The sequence below is a fragment of the Pseudophryne corroboree genome, chromosome 12 (assembly GCF_028390025.1).
Source record: "Pseudophryne corroboree isolate aPseCor3 chromosome 12, aPseCor3.hap2, whole genome shotgun sequence".
Lineage (NCBI taxonomy): Eukaryota > Metazoa > Chordata > Amphibia > Anura > Myobatrachidae > Pseudophryne > Pseudophryne corroboree.
Window position 1 is genome coordinate 29,950,559 of NC_086455.1, and position 17,101 is coordinate 29,967,659.

The window sequence follows — 17,101 nt, forward strand, 5'->3', positions numbered from 1 at the left end:
TGCCAGATATTCCCCCCCTGTGCCATATATGCCCCCAGTGCCAGATATTCTCCCCCAGTGCCATATATGCCCCAGTGCCAGATATCCCCCCCAGTGCCATATATGCCCCCAGTGCCAGATATTCCCCACCAGTGCCATATATGCCCCCAGTGCCAGATATTCCCCCCAGTGCCAGATATTCCCCCCGTGCCATATATGCCCCCAGTGCCAGATATTCCCCCCCCAGTGCCATATATGCCCCCAGTGCCAGATATTCCCCCCATATATGCCCCCAGTGCCAGATATTCCCCCCCAGTGCCATATATGCCCCCAGTGCCATATATGCCCCCAGTGCCAGATATTCCCCCGTACCATATATGCCCCAGTGCCATATATGCCCCCAGTGCCAGAAATTCCCACCCAGTGCCATATATGCCCCCAGTGCCACATATTCTCCCCCAGTGCCAGATATCCCCCCCCCCAGTGCCAGATATTCCCCCCAGTGCCAGATATTCCCCCAGTGCCATATATGCCCCAGTGCCAGATATCCCTCCCCCCCCCCCAGTGCCAGATATTCCCCCCCAGTGCCATATATGCCCCAGTGCCAGATATCCCCCCCCCCCAGTGCCAGATATTCCCCCCAGTGCCATATATGCCCCAGTGCCAGATATCCCCCCCAGTGCCAGATATTCCCCCCAGTGCCAAATATGCCCCAGTGACAGATATCCCCCCCCCACCAGTGCCTTATATGCCCCCAGTGCCCCCTCCTTCGGAGATTGACACCCGGGTGTGGTCCGCAGACCCCTAGTGATGCCACGGCTGCCTCTGCTTTAATAATTTAATTCTCCTGTCTGGAACTTGTATCCTCAGACTGCCACAGTACAGCACATTTATACACCAGGTGGACACTTACCTGGCCACAGGACCATCAGCAGGTTATGTACAAAGCCTTGGAGGGTGATAAAGTGGAGAGAGATAAAGTAGCGGCCAATCATTTCCTAACTGCCATGTCACATGCTGAGTTTGAAAAATGGCAGACAGGAGCTCATTGGTTGGTACTTTATCTCTCTCTCTCTCTCTCTCCACTTTATCTCTTTCCAATGCTTGGTACATATGTCCCTGGTGAGTTCCTGTACCTTTTCTCCAAAGAAATGATAAGCACTGCCTACTAGAGGTAGCCAGTTACATTTTGAAGCTTTAAAGATAAGCAATAGATGTAAGTGGCAGGAATTATTGTAAAGATCATGAAGTAACAGCTAGGACATACACTAATGTAGTATCCTCCCTGTCACAGCCTCTTAGGCAGATTTATTTTTCTGTAGATACAGTAGATGCTTACACTGTGGTATCCATGCTTTCGCCCCTGTAATGTAGTAACCCTCACACGGGGAACTGCACAGACGTTATCTGTTTCCGGGGGACAGGTTTGTGGTATGGACTTGCCAGTATGCTGAGGCCGCTTCCGGGTGCACATATGTCGGAAGTACGGTGTGCTGCGGATATCATTTTCCCCATAAGGTGACTGAGGTTATGACAAGATGCTGGGCAGGTTATGGCAATCCTATAAAAGCAATACCACCTTACGCTATGGCGTGCCCATGATGGTGAGTTGTGAGAAAGGATATATGTTATCATGTGGTATATAGTGAGAGGGTGTCGCTGGCAGTGTGTGGGCAGCTGTGACTACATGTCTGAGAACATCGTGTAATCTAAGGATTTGTTCTAATTGTATCTTTTGTACTTTTCAGATTGTTGTTGCTGTGCTGTGTGTATGTGTTCACTGTAATGCGCTGCGTGTGCGTTCACTGTAATGCTCTGCGTGTGCTTTCACTATAATGCTCTGCGTGTGCGTTCACTGTAATGCGCTGCGTGTGCGTTCACTGTAATGCGCTGCGTGTGCGTTCACCGTAATGCGCTGCGTGTGCGTTCACCGTAATGCGCTGCGTGTGCGCTCACCGTAATGCGCTGGGTGTGCGCTCACCGCAATGCGCTGGGTGTGCGTTCACCGTAATGCGCTGGGTGTGCGTTCACCGTAATGCGCTGGGTGTGCGTTCACCGTAATGCGCTGGGTGTGCGTTCACCGTAATGCGCTGGGTGTGCGTTCACCGTAATGCGCTGCGTGTGCGTTCATCGTAATGCGCTGCGTGTGCGTTTATTGTAGTGTGCTGTGTGTACAATTGCCATAATTTTAACATTTTCCCCACAGTTCGTTGGTCTTCCCATAACCATGAGTGTGAATAAAGCATTACCAAGGCAGTCACGTTGCAGTCTGTACAGTATCCGGGCTGGGGACACGTTGCAGTCTGTACAGTATCCGGGCTGGGGTCACGTTGCAGTCTGTACAGTATCCGGGCTGGGGTCACGTTGCAGTCTGTACAGTATCCGGGCTGGGGTCACGTTGCAGTCTGTACAGTATCCGGGCTGGGGTCACGTTGCAGTCTGTACAGTATCCGGGCTGGGGTCACGTTGCAGTCTGTACAGTATCCGGGCTGGGGTCACGTTGCAGTCTGTACAGTATCCGGGCTGGGGTCACGTTGCAGTCTGTACAGTATCCGGGCTGGGGACACGTTGCAGTCTGTACAGTATCCGGGCTGGGGTCACGTTGCAGTCTGTACAGTATCCGGGCTGGGGTCACGTTGCAGTCTGTACAGTATCCGGGCTGGGGTCACGTTGCAGTCTGTACAGTATCCAGGCTGGGGTCACGTTGCAGTCTGTACAGTATCCGGGCTGGGGACACGTTGCAGTCTGTACAGTATCCGGGCTGGGGACACGTTGCAGTCTGTACAGTATCCGGGCTGGGGTCACGTTGCAGTCTGTACAGTATCCGGGCTGGGGTCACGTTGCAGTCTGTACAGTATCCGGGCTGGGGTCACGTTGCAGTCTGTACAGTATCCAGGCTGGGGTCACGTTGCAGTCTGTACAGTATCCGGGCTGGGGACACGTTGCAGTCTGTACAGTATCCGGGCTGGGGACACGTTGCAGTCTGTACAGTATCCGGGCTGGGGTCACGTTGCAGTCTGTACAGTATCCGGGCTGGGGACACGTTGCAGTCTGTACAGTATCCGGGCTGGGGACACGTTGCAGTCTGTACAGTATCCGGGCTGGGGACATCCCTTCTCCTGCATGTGTGCTCCTACTGTAGCTCCCTCATGCAGCAACAATGTAATACTGTTTTATGGCACAGGATCAATTAAATGTGCGCCAAAAAGACATTGCAGTATACTGTATGGGGACCTGCAGACGGCTGCTGTAAGGGGATGTAGTTATGTCACAATACCGACACCTACATCCCGCCCCCTCACAAGCCCGACTAACAAGGACTATTCCCACCCGTGGGAGCCTTAATATTGAACCCCTGATTTGTACAACTGCTGTGATGTGCATGTATAGAATCTGCATGTGTGACATACAGGAAAGGTGAATCAGTCTCAAGATATAAACCATATATGCCATGTGCGGAGTTCTCCAGAGTAACTACCTTTCTCTATCGTCCTAGTGGATGCTGGGGTTCCTGAAAGGACCATGGGGAATAGCGGCTCCGCAGGAGACAGGGCACAAAAAGTAAAGCTTTAGGATCAGGTGGTGTGCACTGGCTCCTCCCCCTATGACCCTCCTCCAAGCCTCAGTTAGATTTTTGTGCCCGGCCGAGAAGGGTGCAATCTAGGTGGCTCTCCTAAAGAGCTGCTTAGAAAAGTTTAGCTTAGGTTTTTTATTTTACAGTGAGTCCTGCTGGCAACAGGATCACTGCAACGAGGGACTTAGGGGAGAAGAAGTGAACTCACCTGCGTGCAGGATGGATTGGCTTCTTGGCTACTGGACATTAGCTCCAGAGGGACGATCACAGGTACAGCCTGGATGGTCACCGGAGCCTCGCCGCCGGCCCCCTTGCAGATGCTGAAACGAGAAGAGGTCCAGAATCGGCGGCAGAAGACTCCTCAGTCTTCTTAAGGTAGCGCACAGCACTGCAGCTGTGCGCCTTTTTCCTCTCAGCACACTTCACACGGCAGTCACTGAGGGTGCAGGGCGCTGGGAGGGGGGCGCCCTGGGAGGCAAATGAAAACCTTTTTTGGCTAAAAATACCTCACATATAGCCTCCGGGGGCTATATGGAGATATTTAACCCCTGCCAGAATCCGTTAAGAGCGGGAGACGAGGCCGCCGAAAAAGGGGCGGGGCCTATCTCCTCAGCACACAGCGCCATTTTCCCTCACAGAAAGGCTGGAGGGAAGGCTCCCAGGCTCTCCCCTGCACTGCACTACAGAAACAGGGTTAAAACAGAGAGGGGGGGGCACTAATTTGGCGTTAGAAATATATAAAAAAGATGCTATAAGGGAAAACACTTATATAAGGTTGTCCCTATATAATTATAGCGTTTTTGGTGTGTGCTGGCAAACTCTCCCTCTGTCTCTCCAAAGGGCTAGTGGGTGCTGTCCTCTATCAGAGCATTCCCTGTGTGTGTGCTGTGTGTCGGTACGTGTGTGTCGACATGTATGAGGACGATGTTGGTGAGGAGGCGGAGCAATTGCCTGTAATGGTGATGTCACTCTCTAGGGAGTCGACACCGGAATGGATGGCTTATTTAGGGAATTACGTGATAATGTCAACACGCGCCAAGGTCGGTTGACGACATGAGACGGCCGACAAACAATTAGTACCGGTCCAGACGTCTCAAAAACACCGTCAGGGGTTTTAAAACGCCCGTTTACTTTAGTCGGTCGACACAGACACAGACAGGGACACTGAATCCAGTGTCGACGGTGAATAAACAAACGTATTCCTTATTAGGGCCACACGTTAAGGGCAATGAAGGAGGTGTTACATATTTCTGATACTACAAGTACCACAAAAGAGGGTATTATGTGGGATGTGAAAAAACTACCGTAGTTTTTCCTGAATCAGATAAATTAAATGAAGTGTGTGATGATGCGTGGGTTCCCCCCGATAGAAAATATGGGCGGTATACCCTTTCCCGCCAGAAGTTAGGGCGAGTTGGGAAACACCCCTTAGGGTGGATAAGGCGCTCACACGCTTATCAGAACAAGTGGCGGTACCGTCTATAGATAGGGCCGTCCTCAAGGAGCCAGCTGACAGGAGGCTGGAAAAATATCATAAAAAGTATATACACACATACTGGTGTTATACTGCGACCAGCGATCGCCTCAGCCTGGATGTGCAGAGCTGGGGTGGCTTGGTTGGATTCCCTGACTAAAAATATTGATACCCTTGACAGGGACAGTATTTTATTGACTAAAGGATGTATTTCTATATATGCGAGATGCACAGAGGGATATTTGCACTCTGGCATCAAGAGTAAGTGCGATGTCCATATCTGCCAGAAGATGTTTATGGACACGACAGTGGTCAGGTGATGCAGATTCCAAACGGCACAAAGGTGTATTGCCGTATAAAGGAAGAGGAGTTATTTGGGGTCGGTCCATCGGACCTGGTGGCCACGGCAACTGCTGGAAAATCCACCGTTTTTACCCTAAGTCACATCTCTGCAGAAAAAGACACCGTCTTTTCAGCTTCAGTCCTTTCGTCCCTATAAGAGTCATATCTGCCCAGGGATAGAGGAAAGGGAAGAAGACTGCAGCAGGCAGCCCATTCCCAGGAACAGAAGCGTTCCACCGCTTCTGACAAGCTCTCAGCATGACGCTGAGACCGTACAGGACCCCTGGATCCTACAAGTAGTATCCCAGGGGTACAGTTTGGAATGTCGAGACGTTTCCCCTGCGCAGGCTCCTGAAGGCTGCTTTACCAAGGTCTCCCTCCGACAAGGAGGCAGTATGGGAAAAAATTCACGAGCTGTATTCCCAGCAGGTGATAATTAAATTACCCCTCCTACAACAAGAAAAGGGGTATTATTCCACACTATATTGTGGTACTGAAGCCAGAAGGCTAGGTGAGACCTATTCTAAATCTAAAAAAATTTGAACACTTACAAAGGTTCAAATCAAGATGGAGTCACTCAGAGCAGTGATAACGAACCGGGAAGAAGGGGACTATCTGGTGTCCCGAGACATCAGGGATGCTTACCTCCATGTCCCAAATTTGCCCTTATCACTAAGGGTACCTCAGGTTCGTGGTACAGAACTGTCACTATCAGTTTCAGACGCTGCCGTTTGGATTGTCTACGGCACCCCGGGTCTTTACCAAGGTAATGGCCGAAATGATGGTTCTTCTTCGAAGAAAAGGCGTCTTAATTATCCCTTACTTGGACGATCTCCTGATAAGGGCAAAGTCCAGGGAACAGTTGGAGGTCGGAGTAGCACTATCTCAGATACTGTTACAACAGCAGGGGTGGATTCTAAAGATTCCAAAATCGCAGCTGATCCCGACAACAAGTCTCCTGTGCTTAGGGATGATTCTGGACACAGTCCAGAAAAAGGTTTTTCTCCCGGAAGAGAAAGCCAGGGAGTTATCCGAGCTAGTCAGGAACCTCCTAAAATCAGTGTATCATTGCACAAGGGCCATGGTAAAAAAATGGTGACTTCCTTCGAAGCAATTCCAGTCGGCAGATTTCATGCAAGAACTTTTCAGTGGGATCTGCTGGACAAATGGTCCGGATCGCATCTTCAGATGCATCAGCGGATAACCCTATATCCAAGGACAAGGGTGTCTCTCCTGTGGTGGTTACAGAGTGCTCATCTTCTAGAGGGCCGCAGATTCGGCATTCAGTTTTGGATGTTGGTGACCACGGAGGCCAGCCCGAGAGGCTGGGGAGCAGTCACACAACAAAAAAAAACAAAAAAAATTTCCAGGGAGTGTGATCAAGTCTGGAGATTTTTCTCCACATAAATATAGCTAAGGGTAAATTTATAATGCTCTAAGCTTAGCAAGACCTCTGCTTCAAGGTCAGCCGGTATTGATCCAGTGGGATAAAACATCACGGCAGTCGCCCACGTAAATAGACAGGGCGGCACAAGAAGCAGGAGGGCAGTGGCAAAAACTGCAAGGACTTTTCGCTGGGCGGAAAATCATGTGATAGCACTGTCAGCAGTGTTTCATTCCGGGAATGGAAACTGGGAAGCAGACTTCCTCAGTAGGCACGACCTCCACCCGGCAGAGTGGGAACTTCATGGGGAAGTTTTCCACATAATTGTAAACCGTTGGGAATTACCAAAGGTGGACATGATGGCGTCCCGTCTGAACAAAAAACGGGACAGGTATTGCGCCAGGTTAAGAGACCCTCAGGCAATAGCTGTGGACGTTCTGGTAACACCGTGGGTGTACCAGTCGGTGTATGTTTTCCATCCTCTGCTTTTCATACCTAAGGTACTGAGAATTATAAGACGTAGAGGAGTAAGAACTATACTCATGGCTCCGGATTGGCCAAGAAGGACTTGGTACCCGGAACTTCAAGAGATGCTCACAGAGGACTTATGGCCTCTGCCGCTAAGAAGGGACTTGTTTCAGCAAGTACCATGTCTGTTCCAAGACTTACCGCAGCTGCGTTTGACGGCATGGCGGTGGAACGCCGGATCCTAAGGGAAAAGGCATTCAGGAAGAGGTCATTCCTACCCTGGTCAAAGCCAGAAAGGAGGTGACCGCACAACATTATCACCACATGTGGCGAAAATATGTTGCGTGGTGTGAGGCCAGGAAGGCCCCACGAAGAAATTTCAACTCGGTCGATTCCTGCATTTCTTGCAAACAGGAGTGTCTATGGGCCTCAAATTGGGGTCCATTAAGGTTCAAATTTCGGCCCTGTCGATTTTTCTTCCAGAAAGAATTGGCTTCAGTTCCTGAAGTCCAGAAGTTTGTCAAGGGAGTATTGCATATACAGCCCCCTTTTGTGCCTCCAGTGGCACTGTGGGATCTCAACGTAGTTCTGGGATTCCTCAAAACACATTGGTTTAAAACCAGTCAAATCTGTGGATTTGAAGCATCTCACATGAAAAGTGAACATGCTCTTGGACCTGGCCTGGACCAGGCGAGTGTCAAATTGGTGGTTTTTTTTCTCAAAAAAGCCCATATCTGTTTGTCCATTCGGACAGGGCAGAGCTGCGGACTCGTCCCCAGTTCTCTCCCTAAGGTGGTGTCAGTGTTTCACCTGAACCAGCTTATTGTGGTGTCTTGCGCCTACTAGGGACTTGGAGGACTCCAAGTTGCTAGATGTGGTCAGGGCCCTGAAAATATAGGTTCCAGGACGGCTGGAGTCAGGAAAACTGACTTGCTGTTATCCTGTATGCACCCAACAAACTGGGTGCTCTTGCTTTTAAGCAGACTTTTGCTAGTTGGATGTGTAATACAATTCAGCTTGCACATTCTGTGGCAGGCCTGCCACAGCCAAAATATGTAAATGCCCATTCCACAAGGAAGGTGGGCTCATCTTGGGCGGCTGCCCGAGGGGTCTCGGCTTTACAACTTTGCCGAGCGGCTATTTAGTCAGGGGCAAACACGTTTGTAAAATCCTACAAATTTGATACCCTGGCTAAGGAGGACCTGGAGTTCTCTCATTCGGTGCTGCAGAGTCATCCGCACTCTCCCGCCCGTTTGGGAGCTTTGGTATAATCCCCATGGTCCTTTCAGGAACCCCAGCATCCACTAGGACGATAGAGAAAATAAGAATTTACTTACCGATAATTCTATTTCTCGGAGTCCGTAGTGGATGCTGGGCGCCCATCCCAAGTGCGGATTATCTGCATTACTTGTACATAGTTACAAAAATCGGGTTATTATTGTTGTGAGCCATCTTTTCAGAGGCTCCGCTGTTATCATACTGTTAACTGGGTTCAGATCACAGGTTGTACAGTGTGATTGGTGTGGCTGGTATGAGTCTTACCCGGGATTCATAAATCCTTCCTTATTGTGTACGCTCGTCCGGGCACAGTATCTAACTGAGGCTTGGAGGAGGGTCATAGGGGGAGGAGCCAGTGCACACCACCTGATCCTAAAGCTTTACTTTTTGTGCCCTGTCTCCTGCGGAGCCGCTATTCCCCATGGTCCTTTCAGGAACCCCAGCATCCACTACGGACTCCGAGAAATAGAATTATCGGTAAGTAAATTCTTATTATAAAACTGCGCGTTTCACCACCCCATGCCAGCAGCACTCAGACCAAGTCATCTTCTTCAGCGATAGCAGAATCTTCTCTTTTCTTGCTCTAAAATCATGACTCCCTGTTTAATGTTGAGGATATATGGTGATGCGCCCCACAAATGCTTTGTACATAGGTCCTTTTTTAATATGGAAGTGGTGTTATGGATTACTTTGGAAAGGTTGCTACTAATCCAAAATACACTTGTATAGACGTGCAGTGTGCTTATGGCAGCTGTAGGTATGTCAGCATTGTAATGAGTTATGTGATCTTATGACAACAAAATATTTTCTTTTGTTCCAATTAACATTTAGGGCCCTAAAAATATCACGATTTCCTACAACGTGTTCTCCCTTTATTTTCAGCTATTGGTCATAGGTGGCTCCTTTGGGCTGCGTGAATTTACCCAAATCCGCTACGATGTGCAAAAGTTAAAAAGAACGGTGAGTTAAATACCATATGGAGGCTGAATGTTTCCTTGTAATCTTCCTTGTGTTTTGTAGTTCTTCAGAAATGTTATTTTATTGGATAAAGCCTGAATAATGTTACAGCATTGCTTCTCAAAGTTTTTCGGTTCATGTCACCCTTATTGTGTCTGGATATTTTCACACCACCCTAGGGGTAGATTCCCAGTCCCGGTAGTAAGCCAATGGGTTGAATTAATTAAAATAGGGCTAATTGCCCATAGACAGGGGAGATGATGAAGGTACCAGGGGCTGGCTCTGCTGTGAGGTGGCAGGCAGGCAGGCAGGGGCAATCCGTTACACAGCGTGACAGTCACATAGTGACTAAACATAGGTTTAGTTACTGCTGGGGGCCAAGACCTGGGGCCACGCCTGAAGAATGTGGCCAGAGCTGGGTTAAGACTTTATGGGGCCCTATGCTAAATACAGGGATATGAAAACATATACTCTGCTTCTCCCGTGGCCAGCGTCTGTCTCGCCCCCCCTTCCCCCCGTGGCCAGCGTCTGTCTCGCCCCCCCTTCCCCCCGTGGCCAGCGTCTGTCTCGCCCCCCTTCCCCCCGTGGCCCGCGTCTGTCGCCCCCCCTTCCCCCCGTGGCCCGCATCTGTCGTCCCCCCCCCCGTGGCCCGCGTCTGTCGCGCCCCCCCCCCCCCCCCCGTGGCCCGCGTCTGTCGCGCCCCCCCCCCCCCCCCCCCGTGGCCCGCGTCTGTCGCGCCCCCCCCCCCCCCCCCCCCCGTGGCCCGCGTCTGTCGCGCCCCCCCGTGGCCCTTGTCTGTCGCCCCCCGTGGCCCGCGTCTGTGTCCCCCCCCCCCGTGGCCCGCGTCTGTCGCCCCCCCCCCCCCCCCCCCCCCCCGTGGCCCGCGTCTGTCGCCCCCCATGGGCCGTGGCTCTCAGCCCATCATATGCCCTGTCATCAGAGGCACTTTTCACATCACAGGGTCATTGTTTGCTGAATGTCATTTGGTTGATGGCCCATTCTCTCTCTATAAATGACTGTCATGTGTGAATTCTCCGGCAGGGTTGCGGTACCTGGTACACTATTGTATGGCGCTGGCTACCATACTGTCAGCAATATTGCTGAAAGCATTTCTTTTGCTCATGCATCCTCTCGTTTCCACATACAAGCTCTACAATGCTTTAGAAACATGTGAACCGACCCCTATTGAGCGGTTACATGGGAAGAATGTGCATGTATATAATCTGTATACTGAAATACAGTGGCGGATTTTAGATAGTGGCTGCAGCCCTCACAGTAAAATTCACCACCCACAAGGACTGCCCAGCAGTGGCAGTGACTTCCCATTGGAAGTGCTCCCTGCCAATCACATGATGGACAGGCAGACCCAGGGAGAGGAGTCTTCTCTCTGGACTGCCAGGGAAGCCACCTCCCCTGCTATCACTGCAGACTTTACTGGCTTGGATGGGCTGCAGCCAATGCATTCCATGAAAGCTGGCTGGACTGTTTATGCGCAAGAATGCAATCCTGCACATAATTACAGTTGTTGTCGTCCCCGCCACCCCCACCCCCCCTCCCCTCCCCATCCGGCAGTGAAAAGTAATATTTTTCATATACTATAATTGCATGTAATACCCAGGAACATTATATTTTAAGCATAAGTGATGATTCACGTCTTGGCAGCTATAAATGGGCAGATTTGCAGCACAGGTGGCTCAGTCAAAATGAGAAAAGTATTGATTAAAGACTTGTCTGTGCCGGCGATCTCAGCCGTGACAGCTTAGGACCTCTTCTCATATCATCTTGCAATTAATTCACTTGGTCTTACCATGACTACTGCATCTCATTAGCCATAACTGCCAACATGACATTTATAAACATTATCAAAAGGAGACTCATACCTTCTGTTGGATTATTATAAATACTGTTACCATCATGCCACACGGTTATGGCAAGTGGTTAATCATCATTCAGCAGCTTGTAAAAGACTCCTCTTACCTGTGTGTTTCAGGCCAAAATTTAAAAGGGCCGTGAATTTAATGGCAGGACACCCCCATGTTAAATTTCAGGCTTAAACACAAGCCACCACTTAGACAAACTCCTGTGACACCAACTATCAATCATGCAGGAGGAAGTGGTCTGGGGCTCTCTTGCTGGATCCCAAGTCGGCGACTTGCTCAGAGTTACCGGAACCCTGAAACAAATGGGTTAGCACAGTATTATTGCAGTCCTATGCAATACACTCTGGTCTAAGGGTGTGTACACACAGTGAGATATTTTCTTTCGATTTTGACTACATAGTCAAAATCGCAAGAAAAGTTAGTGCAGATCGCAAGGTGAAAGTCACCTTGCGATCCCGATTCGACCTCGATGCGCGGTCCCGCCAGGTCGGCATCGCAAGAAAAGATAGACTGTGCAGGTAAGTCAATCCTTGCTAGATCGGTGTACTATCTAGTTCATCTCACATGTCAATGACATCTCGCATAAGCCAAAATCGTAAGCACACATAGTCCATATCTCATGAAAAGTTAGTCAAAATCGGTGGTGCTGGGCTCTGGGGAGTTCAGGGGAAATCGCAAGTAAAAATCGGGCATAGCAAGGATCTCACCGTGTGTACACACCCTAAGCCTAGTTAATCAAGGTTTAATTCTACAGCAAGATAATGATCCAAAACATAAAGTACGTCCAGGCTATGTTAGTACTAAGTTTGAAGAAAAGGAAAAATGATTTTATAATTTATTTATTATCTCCAATTTTTTTTATATGTACTAAGCTTTAATTTCACAGTACATTGCGACATTAAACTGCATACATTTTATTGAAAACTGGGGGTGTTCTAAAACTTTCAAACAGTAATATATGTGGTGCACATGCTCTCTTGTTCCTATATTGTAGTACTAAGGGCCTATTTCAGACCTAATCGCAGCAGCAAAATTTTTCTCTAATTTTTCTCTAATGGGCAAAACCATGGGGGTCATTCCGAGTTGATCGTAGCTGTGCTAAATTTAGCACAGCTACGATCAGGCACTCAGACATGCGGTGGGACGCCCAGCACAGGGCTAGTCCGCCCCGCATGTCAGTCCACCCCCCCACCCCCCGCAGAAATGCAAAAAGCTGTGCGATGCTTTTGCATTTCAGGAGTAACTCCAGCCAGCGCTGGTCCTGCGGCTGGCCGGGAGAACCTCCTCACTGCCCGGGTCGCAGCGGCCGGCCAACGGTCCGGCCACGCCTGTGTTGGCCGGACCGCGCCCTCTAAAAGGCAGCTTAACGCCGCCGTCCAGCCCCCTTCCGCCCAGTGACCGACTCTGCCTATCAATCAGGCAGAGGCGATCGCTACAATACAACGGCCTGCGGCGCCGGCGCATGTGCAGATCCGACCCGATCGCTGCGATAAACTGCAGCAAGCGATCGGGTCGGAATGACCCCCCATGTGCACTGCAGGTGGGGCAGATGTAACATGTGCAGAGAGAGTTAGATTTGGGTGGGGTGTGTCCAAACTGAAATCTAAATTGCAGTGTAAAAATAAAGCAGCCAGTATTTACCCTGCAACAGAAACACTATAACCCATCCAAATCTAACTCTCTCTCTGCACATGTTACATCCGCCCCACCTGCAGTGCACACGGTTTTTCCTATTAGAGAAGGAGTTTGCTTTTGCGATCAGGTCTGAATTAGGCCCTAAGACCCCAGCAAGGTAGCACATCCCATTATAAGATGCTAGGGTGTGCCGTCCAAGCCCCCTCCCCACAAACCAAATAATAAGGCCCCATATTTAACAGGACATTTTGCATATATTAATGGCACTTGTAAATCATTAATTTTAGTATAATGTTTCTGTATATTTTCATCACCTGTGTATTACACATTAAAACATTGTTACATGGATCGTTAGAACTGCCCTTTATTGGTTTACTGTCTGTAGGTGCTATATGTACACAGGAGTTTCTTCCCTTAGTTTTGTGGTTGTTACTTATACACGTGTGGTGTTTCAAGGGCAGTCATTGTCCTTGCTGGCTGTTTAAAGGGTGAATGTAAAAGATCTTTAGGAAACAGATGAAATCAACAAGATATGCAAAACTAGGATGACTATAGTTGTACAAGGGTTAGGCGTGATGCTTAATGTAGTGTCAGAACCAAACCAGATGGTGGCGATGTTTTACCTTTACAGACATATCTCCTGTCTGCGCGATCGTGCACATTCTACGGAAAGAAATGGAGTAGTTACCTAGTAATAGGAATTCTGCAGGTGTCTCAATCATCCGTTTTTGTTGTTTGTTTAATCTACGCATGTTTCCTGTGTAATCGTACATGTTTATCAAAATTGTGTCTGTTTACACAAAGTATGCCATAATATGTGTAAATAAACCAATCTACTACTACTGTGTGTGTGTGTGTGTGTGTGTGTTTGTGTGTGTGTGTGTGTATATACATGTATGTTTGACAATGTTTTATTATTTAATATTTAGTAATAGATTTAAAAGATAAGTATAATATAACAAGTTATGCCCCATCCTAAAAGTTGACAGACCATCACACACAACGGCAACTTCCCTGTCAGAGTGCTCTTGATTCTGGAAGGCGGAACTTGGACTGTGTCTTCATGGTTTTTACCCGCAGGCCAGCATAGCACAGATATGGCGAGAAGCTGACCAATGGCCGTTATATAGTCCTCTGTTGAACAAGAGAGACCAATTCGTCTATTCTTAGTGGCCTCTTCACTCGCAATGGCAAATAAATGTTTTCTTTATATAGTGAGTAGATCCATAGATTGATCATCGCAACACAATTTAAATAACAATTTGTTTTCTGTGAAACTGCCACTGTATGCAGTGCAGAAATCACCGGAAGGGTGCATATCCCAAGTCAACAAAAGTAAGCATCATTGCTTGGTTATATCAATATATGGTGAAAATCGCTGATTCATTTATGGTGCAGAAGGACATGCACAAGAACATCAGCTGACGGTTGACCGTTCCTCTTCGGCTTCCTCCTGAAAAAGCGTTGTTTACCTTTTTTTAATGCAGCGCTAGGAATGAGCCTATTACACATCCCATTTTAACACTGCATTTTTGCATATCGCTGCTAGTACACGAAGTAGTATTGGTAAAAACGCAACACATGAATAGAGCATCTCGAACGTGTTAGAAATGCATCACTAAATCCCTTCCAAAATGTGGAATAGTATCCATTTCCCTAGCGCCTATGAGCGGACAAGTACCTACAATTTGGCTACGCACAGCAGGGCCGGCTTAACAGCATAGAAGGCCCTGGTAAAGCATGCACTGGGGCTCCTACACACCCATTCATGGGAACCAATACCCCCCCCAAAAAAACAAAAAAAAAATGCCCCCCATGACTTACCCCCTTTACGATTCTGTGCCATTTTTCCATGGGCTTCCATCCAGTGAATGGCTGTCAGTACTGCGATTGGTGGATAGCTCTAGCCATCCACCAATCGGCATGCTGCCAGGCATTTACTGTATGGCTGCAGGCTGGGAGAATACTACCTTGCGGCTCTGAGTGTGTGACTACCATCCGTCCCTGCTCGAAGGCCCCCTAGAATTGTTGGGCCCTGGGCAGCTGCTCAGTGTGCCTGTATGTTTAGATGGTCCTGATGCACAACCTAGACCAGTGATGGCTAACCTTGAAACTCCAGCTGTTGTTGAACTACACATCCCAGCATGCCCTGCATCAGTTTTAGCATGGCCAAATAGCAAAACTGTAGCAGGGCATGCTGGGATGTGTAGTTCAACAACAGCTGGAGTGTCAAGGTTAGCCATCACTGACCTATACTGTTACTGGGCCTTTATTTTGCTACTTGCAATAGACGAACAAGATTTTCCATTTTAAAAGTTGCTAAATATTTTATATACTTTTTTTTATTAAGTCTTTTGGTTTCTAATACTGCATCTTCCTTTTCATAATACTCAAATCTGTTTCCCACGGTATAATGCCAACTTATCATCTGTGGCCAATTGGGTGACCTAGATTCTACTGATAGAGAAGAGTTATTTACTCTTATTTCAGCTAAACATTTCTTTCTTTCTTTTTTTTTTCCAAATGATTTTATCGTTTTCATGTTCTTCTTCTTTTTTTTTTTTTCCCTTTGGTCCCAAGTGTTTGTTTTGACATGATGAAATATTGAATGATAATTCATTGTAGTGAATATCAAATTGTATTATGCTTCCAACCTGCATAATAACCTGTTACATATTTGTTTACAGTCTCCTGGGATAGGCTATTTTCTTGCAGAAAATGTGTCTGTACAAGTAGTCTTTCCAGTATTGAATTTACTGATCTCCAATGAGGCATGTTCCTTTTATACTATATGAGATTTTTCATAACTTGGCTTAAAAGGAATGTAACATGTTTTATCATCATTTCCAGCTGATAATATACTGATTTACATACTAGGCTTATATTAATTGCATCTCTGCGCAACCCTTCCAAGCTCTAAACATCCAGGCTGGAAGGTGGTACTTGTCAATAATGTAACTGAAAAACTGTTAGTAATACCCCTTTCACGCCACATTTAGTGGGTTGCAGTCGGGACTTGTGCACAGGAGCGACCCGCTTGAGACTGTCTACAGGGGGACGCATGTCCCGGCCTTTGCCTGGGAGCTGGGAAGCTGCGTCTCTTCCTGCAGCAGAGGCTGCTGGTCCCCGCCCGGCATCTAGCAACAGGCAGACGCCGGGCGCAATGCTCCCTGGTCCCTGCCTGATGCCTAGCAACAGGCTGAATTTGGGCACTGGGAGCCGCAGGACTCCTAGCAACGGAGACGCCATAGGCAGCCGGTGTTCCCCGTTGCTTAAGACCTAGGATTACGTGCAGCAGGGCAGCTGTACTGTATTATATAATTACTTTTCTGATTGGCTAGAGCTCATTTATATTCACCTCCAGTTCACTCCCAAATCGCTGGTGATTGTTCCTGCTACATGTGTGAACCCTGTCAGCCCTGTGAACTCCTGAGGTTCTGTTACCCTTTGAAGATCGTTTTTCCTGATTGAATCCAGCTAGCCTTGAATTCAGGTTTTTGTGTGGTACTTCCACACAGGCTCTTGCCTTTACATTTATATTTGGTTAAGTTGCTTATATCATCCTGTGCATTGTTGCATTTACATATCAGTGTTCATTATTATACCACCCTGTGCATTGTTGCATTTCGTGTTCTTTGAGTGTTACCAGTATATCACCCTGTGCATTGTTGCACCTGTGTACAATTTCTTTATAATCTCTGTCTGATTATTAGGCAGGGTTATCTAGGTTGTGTCCAGTGACGTAGCACTGTACTGCATTTACTCATGACCAGCCTCCAATAGTCGCCTTGTCCCTAGAGAAGACCTGGGGGCATCTGAGTACTGGGTGGACCTAATTTACCCTGGAAAGACGGCTGCTATAGGTGAAGCCTAGCATCGCAGAAGGCTAAAAGACTGCTGGGCAAGGGGAAATTGCGTGAGCGTACCTTGGTACCACCTGATAACCCAGGTTACTGATTAGTCTTCGTCACAGAGACCCCTTTTTCAGACTGGCGTCCCCAGTCCGGCATATTGTCTGGTTGGTGATGCCAGCATGTGACGCATGTGGAAGCGGCGCATGGAAATTATCGTAGCAGGTCACATCAACCCCACAACCAGTTCACACTGCACAGTGGCCCAGATTGAACTTG

The 17,101-nt window shown here is 48.3% G+C and overlaps 1 protein-coding gene across 1 annotated transcript in view; it reads left to right on the plus strand.

The window, feature by feature from the left end:
• The first annotated feature begins 1,453 nt into the window (after window positions 1-1,453).
• Window positions 1,454-17,101, plus strand: part of LOC134979889 (cytochrome c oxidase assembly protein COX16 homolog, mitochondrial) — a 99,268-nt gene continuing 83,620 nt past the window's right edge. The window contains exons 1-2 of the mRNA XM_063946517.1: window positions 1,454-1,583; window positions 9,382-9,459. Coding sequence (XP_063802587.1) covers window positions 1,518-1,583; window positions 9,382-9,459 — 144 coding nt within the window. The 5' untranslated portion in view covers window positions 1,454-1,517. The remainder of the gene's footprint in view (window positions 1,584-9,381; window positions 9,460-17,101) is intronic.